This window comes from Nelumbo lutea, chromosome 1, assembly GCF_056320005.1.
Source record: "Nelumbo lutea isolate HS-2025 chromosome 1, American lotus-T2T, whole genome shotgun sequence".
Lineage (NCBI taxonomy): Eukaryota > Viridiplantae > Streptophyta > Magnoliopsida > Proteales > Nelumbonaceae > Nelumbo > Nelumbo lutea.
In genome coordinates this window covers 25,408,383-25,416,046 of record NC_142684.1, presented here as the reverse complement: position 1 = coordinate 25,416,046, position 7,664 = coordinate 25,408,383, and the positions used below count along the sequence as shown (strand labels likewise).

General features: G+C 35.5%; 1 protein-coding gene across 1 annotated transcript; it reads left to right on the top strand.

Annotated features, from left to right (window-relative positions):
- The first annotated feature begins 267 nt into the window (after nucleotides 1–267).
- On the top strand, nucleotides 268–5,649 carry LOC148873999 (DNA ligase-like protein). Its single transcript, XM_088964572.1, has 8 exons — nucleotides 268–646; nucleotides 739–828; nucleotides 3,637–3,696; nucleotides 3,849–3,888; nucleotides 4,003–4,096; nucleotides 4,827–4,886; nucleotides 4,981–5,072; nucleotides 5,151–5,649. The coding sequence occupies exons 1-8, from the start codon at nucleotides 540–542 to the stop codon at nucleotides 5,235–5,237; spliced, it is 630 nt and encodes a 209-aa protein (XP_088820698.1). The 5' UTR covers nucleotides 268–539; the 3' UTR covers nucleotides 5,238–5,649.
- Nucleotides 5,650–7,664: the final 2,015 nt, after the last annotated feature.

The following is a 7,664-nucleotide window of genomic DNA, read 5'->3' as shown; positions in this document are numbered from 1 at the left end:
TATTAGAGCAAAAATGCATTTTTTGACACTTTTGTACTTTGAAAAAAAAAACATTATTGTATCTATTTTTTTTTATACAATTTTGTGCTGTCTTGATAATTAACTTTTTGACAAAGTTAAGGAATTAAAGGATATGATATTTGGAGCATTTAATGATGGGCCCACACTTTTGCCAAAAATAAGATGAATGTAAAAATTGTTTAAAATGTGAACCTTGCATTCATAAATCGAAAAATGGATAAATATGATCTGTACATATTTGCGTTTGCATAAAAAGGGGGTAAAGGGGAAGTTATTGCTGCTGATTTACCGAAAAAAGACCACGCTACAGATCGTAAATTTTCCCTTTTTATAATCCACATTTCAAAACTCTCATTTAACACCGGTCACTGAAGTAAACAACTCTCTCGTGACCGCGAAAGTCAGGAGAGATGAATCAGGGCTTCAAAACGCTGTGAATTAGGAATTTTCGATCTCCTTAAGTTTCTTCGATTTGATCTGAGAACCTTTAGTTTCGGAGGCCGATTCCGGAAAGTGGGATGTCGGCCGTTAAAGGAAGTAGCAAGAGACGAGGGAAGGAGGAAGTTGACGTTCTGAAACCGGAGAAGAGAAAGCGAGATGAGGACTTCGATCCCGATCTATCGAGGTTTCTTTTTTATTATTTTTCAAGCTTTCTGATGCACTGCCAATTTTTTCCCCGATAACGTGTTATTGCTTCTTCGGATTTTGACTTTTCAGTGACATCAAAGGTATCCTCTCGGCACTGCAACAGATCAAAGAAAAGGCACAGAAAGATGACCAGAGGAGGAGTGAGGAGTTGATTTCTAGGTGAATGCACTTAATGTGGCGATATCTGAAGCGATTTCACAACAGAACTTATATTGGTTTAGTGACTAGGGATTGTGTTACTTGCAAATGGTTCTATCAGCTTCTTGACTCTCTGAGTAGATCTGATTCATATTCCTTCGGATCTGGATGATAATCTGAACATTTTCTATCTTCTTAGGGTTATACAGTGCTCTGAATTGTATTGTTTTATAGAGTAGAAATAAATACACCATTAGTTCTTTATTGTTTTCCGGCCCTATTCTGAAGCATAATGGAGTTCTTTCTCATTTTTTGCCTAAATTATCCAGTGAAGTTTACGAACTATTTAGATATATTGAAAAGCGTTTTTCCAATTTCCTTCAGGGTTTTTGTTAGCAGCATTATCGTTTTTGTTTTTATTAATGCTAAAGAACAATGATTTACATTAAACTCATTTGCTTGGTGGCTTACTGGCTTACTGGCCCATGAAGGTACCATGTGAATTCATATGTCTATTAGTACATCTGTCTTTTAGTTAGTTCCTGAAATCACAGAAAGCAATGAAAGTGTAAAGAAAGGTCTAAACACTAGGAAATGTGCAAATAGGTAACGAAATACAGAATGTATAAACATAATAAGTGAATGCAAATATATAGATAATTTATATATGAGTTTTTAGTCCAGAATAGAACCTATTCAGGATATATCTCATGCTAATAGTTAAATCAATTTACAATTATTCAAAGCTATTCAAGAGGTGGACTCCTTCCCAAGATGAAGGATTCTGTGGAAAGCAATGAGAACAGCACTGGTTTGGACTATCTGGGAAGAAAGAAACGGGAGGATTCTCGATGAAAGGTGTAGATCATAGTTAGAAGTCATAGAAGCCATAAAGATAAAAATCGCACATTGGGTAAAAACTTTGGAAATCTTCCACGCTTTCTCCTTCAATGATATTTTGAGATCATGGAAGGAAGTGGCAGGCTTGGGCCAAGAGAAAGAAAGGGTTGTTATGGAGTGGAGACTGCCAACACCTAATTCTGTGAAATTAAACTTCAATGGAAGCTTTTTGGGAAGTGAAGGTAGGACTGGTTTAGGAGGTGTATTCAGAGGCACAGGAGGTGAGTTACTAGCGCTCTACTCAGGTCCTGTTGAGCAAGGGGATTCACTGACAGCAGAATTAATGGCTTTGCTTCAAGGGCTGAAACTCGCAAAACAGCTTGGCTTCCAAAGGTTAGCAGTGGAAGGGGACTCTCAGGTGGTGATTTCCTGGACAAAATTTCATTGCCAAACCCCTTGGATGTACAGGCAAAGGATTAGAGAAATTGAAATGATAACAAGGGAACTGAATGTTACATTTAAATGGGTGAGAAGAACTGCAAATGGCATGGCAGATACATTAGCTAAACAGGGGGAAAACTGGGAGCACTTATTTTGGGCTAAATTGTAAGGCTATTTTGGGGAGTTGCATCTTTAGTTGTATCTGTTTACCATATGGGTGTGGATAAACTACCCACAAATTTGTAAGCTCAATTTTCACATTATGGTTAATAAAAGTTAACTTTGCTGATAAAAAAAAAAATTGAATGGTTAATAGGAACTAATGATAGCTTACATATTCTAAGAGTAGAGGACTATTATGAGATGCATTATGTGCTTTTGTTTGATCTCACAGCTCGAGCTAACAAGGGATGTGTACACAAGAAAACAAGTAATTTTGGGCTTCTCTATGCCTGATCATAGTTGACCACTTGAAACTGACTGGAGAAGTTGAAAATGGCCAGGGTCCTCGAACCATGTAGAATGTCGAGATCCTATAATATCATCTTTGGAGTGTCTAAAGTGTCTGAGTGTGAAGTAGGCTGTAGGAGCCCTTTTGTGAAGTCTATGGAGATTGATGATGAATTTGCTGCCCCAGTTGAAAAAAAAAAATAGAGGAAAGAATTGATTTTCTGCGTTGTTATGAGAGAATAAGTTGTATTGGGTGCCATAGTGATATCTTCTGTTTATTCCCGCTAGGATTTCTTTGATGTATGACTATGTCTTAGAGGAGATGGAATGGTCAAAATTGGGGCTGTGCACTAGTGAGATGGGGTGCAATTCAAACCTGAACTTTCTTTTCTTTGTATTGGTTCAATATGACAAAGATTTAGGGGAGAATGGGACTGTTTAGGATTTGGTCATAAGGAGAATGAACAAGGGAAAGAGGGGAAAGCAAAATTACAGAAAGAGGCGGCACACAGGGGGAAAAGGATTGAACCCCAGGTTATTTAAATTATTTTTAGGTGCTTATAGTTCCATCTATTTTTCCCCCTTTTTTTTTGAGGGCTATGCAATGGGGGGAAGCCCATCCTCCATACTCTTAAACCCCCCCCCCCCTGGTGCAGCGGGATTTGATCCCAAATCTCCACCTCATCTAGTTTTATCCATTAAGTCTCATAAGTTAAATCACAAAATAGTGTTGATTATCCTTTGGCTGGTTACATATATCCTGATTCGTATATGTTATAATCTGTCTTTGACTACATTTATTATGTGTTTGAAATTCATCAAGTTCCATGTTTTTTTATCCGTTGAGTTTCATATTTGATCTCAATTAAGAAAATAGTGCAACCTGTCCATAGATTTGTCATTTTGGTTGGTTTCTTTGCTTCCCTTTCTTCTTGCATCCTTATCGCATTCCATGGTGTGATGTACAGAGATTTGGTGACAGACAAGATTATCAGTTTTATTATGGTATCTCTAATGATTTTTTGGTCCTATTTTTTCTGGGTGTGGTGTGAATTCAATATGAGTTGGTTGTTCATACAAATATGGGTCTTGTGGCAGTGTGGCTTCAGAGATCAAGACCATGCTAGATGATGCAAGGTCACAGTTTGATAAGGAAAGGTGAGAAAAGAAAAAAATATTTTGCCATGAGTTTGTATAAGATTGTACACTTTTTCTAAGCTTCCTAATTTTTCAGTTCTTTCAATCATTGTTCCTCTCCACTCTATTAACATGGGTGTTGTTTTAATTGCTTTTGTTATCTTCTCTCACAGGCAGAGTTTTGTTAAGGCTCTTTCAAAGAGCTCAAAAGAGGTCTGCACAATATAAAGGCCAATTCTTAATGTAGATTGGATGAGATGGATTTTATTTTTAGCTGCAAGGATGATGCCTCAGTTTTATTGCATTATATATTTGCATGAATTGCAGTGTGAAGGTTCATTGAAGAATGAATATACAAAGTTCCAAGCTACTTACGAGAAATTTTGCAAGGAAAAAGACACACACATGCAGATTCTTAAAGGTACTTTCTGGATTCTTTAGGTTATGGTGTAGACTGGAGTAGCATCTCAATTGAAGTACCAATTAATGTTAACAACATGTCATCTTTCATTTGCTGTTTCTACATGTCAGAATTTCTTTATTTCAGTTTGCATTCTCACTGGATCAAGTAAATAAAAGAAAAGGAAAGAAACAAGGAGATAGGGGTTACCATATAAAACAAAAAAATATTGATTTTTGATCTGTTGGGAACAATTTATCTCATGTTTATAGATCATTTTAATGTCATGTAAAGAACATCAGTTATTAGCTAATAGTTTATTGAGATTAAAATTTGTTTAATTCCATGACATAACAGCCTTTTTTCTGAATTCTTTCTTTTGCCGAGAGATCATCTGTAGTAATCCTGAATACCATCTAATCAACAATTCCATATTATCTAGCCACCAAGTTGGCATGAGTAACTGTTTAAGGTTTGGTGTACCTAGGTTAAAGTATCAAAAAAAAAAAGTTGAAGTTGACTTGCCAGATTGATTGCACTTGCATTTATATACTTAACTGAATTATTGATAAAAAAGTATATACTTAACTGAATTGCATTTTTTCACTTTGAAATTGAGATAAAACAACCATATTGCCTTTTGACATAGCCAATACTTCTCAATTGTCATTCTAAAAGAGAATCTAAATGTGAAAATATTAGCTGAGTTCTATCTCAGGATACTAACCAATAACCATTGGTGTTTCTTCAGACATATTTTCCAAGTTTGAAAATGAAAAAGAAAAGCTGTTCACCCGCTATGAACAACTACGTGAGCAAGAAAACCCTGAGCCTGTTCTTCTGTGCATTCAAAACTTACCCTTCTAACCACAAACAACATAATCTCTGTACAATTTGGTCTTCAGGGAAGAAAGAAAAAAGTATGCTATCAGATTTAGAGAAAGCTTGTGCAGATAAAATTGCTGCAGCAGAGGATTCTATAAAGAAGAAGAAGCAGGTCAGCTACTGGTTCATACATTTTCAAGGTTGTTTTCACCAGAAAATATCTAAAAAAAATGTTTTTTTTTTAATACAGGATGAGAAATCTTTCAGCTTTTTGCGGAAGTCTCTAGGTTCATTTCTGGACAGTGCCTCCGATGAGGACTTCCTACTGGATGATTAAAGCTCTGCTTTAATGCATCAAAGCTTGAAATGCAGTAATTACTCTTTGGCTCTACATGTTACACAGGCACACTAAAACTTTAGTCCCTGCTCTTTATTACAATATGCTACACAATTCAGGCTTCTCTAACTAGATGTAACCTATGTTTCTACATGTTCTTCAACATAAGGGAGAAACACCAACCTTCTTCTGCCACCTGAGTTTTAAGTTGAAATTCCCCCATTGTATATTCTCTTAATCACTATTTTGTTTCATCCTGGACAAGAACTTGGAAGATTATCATTACCATGGTCATTTGAGGTGGAATGATGCCTGGATTTTGCTTGGCCATTACCCAATGTTGGTCCTATCTATCTGGGGCTTGGAAGAGGCAGACTGGATATAGTCATAATCTTTCATTTCTTTGCACAAAGTGTTTTCTCTCTGACTCAAACTCGTGTTCTCACACTTGCCAGCCCAAGGTTTTAACAACACCAATCAATAGCCCAAAGAAAAATGAAATAGGGGAAAAGAAACCCTTTCAAGCATAAGTTTGTTTTGTTTGTGCATATTAGAGAAAAGTTATTCTAATGGTAATGGAAAATTGGTAGTTTTACACAATTCAAGAACAGGATACAACATAACACAAGATCTAGCATGAAACAGTAAAACTGAATTTCCTATTAAAAGCTTCTTAGAGATAATAGGAAAGCGAGTTTAATAATAATTGTTATTATCATGATCTGCAATACATAAAAAATTAATACTGAATTTTAATTTGAGTGCAAGTAAATGTGAACCCTCTATTTGATGGCTGCACTTGGATCTTGCAAGAAAATTTATTCATTACATGAATACATCATTCAATACTGCTAAAAATATTCAGGTCAGATGCGTTATTTCTGATCTGTTCTGACCATCATATCGTAAATAGAAGAATTTCTGATTGGGCTGTTTGCCTGTCAACCATCTCAGAACTTGAGGGTGGGATGATTAGGATAGAGTGAATACATTGAGGAAACTCATGAACCCTATAAATATGTTAATAGAATTGATCTCAGGCTCAGATGACCATAAAAAAAGTATAATTTAATAGTTTATATTATAGACAGAGTGTTAACCATTGGGATACATTTGGAAAAATGTGGAAGAGCTATGATATGCTTAGAAAACTAATATAAATCTCATTGAAATCTAAAACCAAAAAAATATTATTTTTAATTATCAATTGAATTTTTTGTCTTTTTTGTTGGGTAAACTCCAGGAACCATCAGTACTTTGGAAGGTTTGGAATTTAACTCATTCCATATTCTTAAAAAAGATATAGTCATGGTCATTCTAACCGGAAATCCAGATCATCATCAAAGTGGAGCCTCAAAAGCAGCCAACAACTCTTGAAAATCTAAGTGGTATGAAAAATTTTGACTGATCAAGGCCATAGAAGCGGAATGGTACATAAACTAAAAGAATGGTTCATCAAATGGTGTATCCTGACATCAAGTGATTTTTGTTCTTTGATTAATGCTCCAATGCTCATATAAATCCAGGCTATGTGATGATGTACCAAGTCAACCCAAAGATCAAAGCCATCAATTTGGCCTTCTAAGATCAATAAATTAATCTCAACTATTCAGGTAATGACCAAGGTTTTAACAAATGTGGGCCATCCAAATAATATGCTAAACCAAGAAAATTTCTGTTATCAAAGTGGTCTATTAAAGACCAATGAATTAATTTTGGCCATCCAACATTCTAGTAAGATTTCAAGTAATCTTAGCTATTTAAATGATACACAAAATTCTATAGAGAATGGAGGACATTGTTGAGTGATGTACCGAATAAGACCTAAGATCTTACCATCAAAATGGCCTCCTAATATTGGACAATTAATCTCAGCCATCCAATTGGCTTAACATGGTTTGATCTAATCTAGCCCATCTAGCCTATGTACCAAATCAATCCAAAAATCTAAGCAATCTAAGTGTGGTACAAATCAGATGAGTTTGGTCAAGTTAAAGGCCAATCCTAGACTAACCCTAGTCTGGACCCAAATTGATGTCAATACCTAAATTTGTAAATCCAAACTTAACCAAATTTCTATTCAACCCTATGCATCACATGGGTTTACTTGCTAGTTTGTCACAATGTGTCCAAATTTTGAACCAAACCATGTTTATTTAAGATGTAGGTATCCGGTGATGATTAGCATTGAAGTTGCTATGACTGCAGCTCTAATATTTTGTTCTTCATGCAAAATTTTGTACCAAGATCAGTCTATTTAAGAAACCATGGATTTATGCAATTTGCAATTTCAAATGTTTGCACATTTAGTGGAGTCCTAAAGTAAGAATTGATCCAATATTCAACAATTCAATTCAAGTGTTCTTTGGATACAGTGGGGTCAGTTATGCATGAATGGGTCTGACTAAACTGACCCCCTTCATGTGT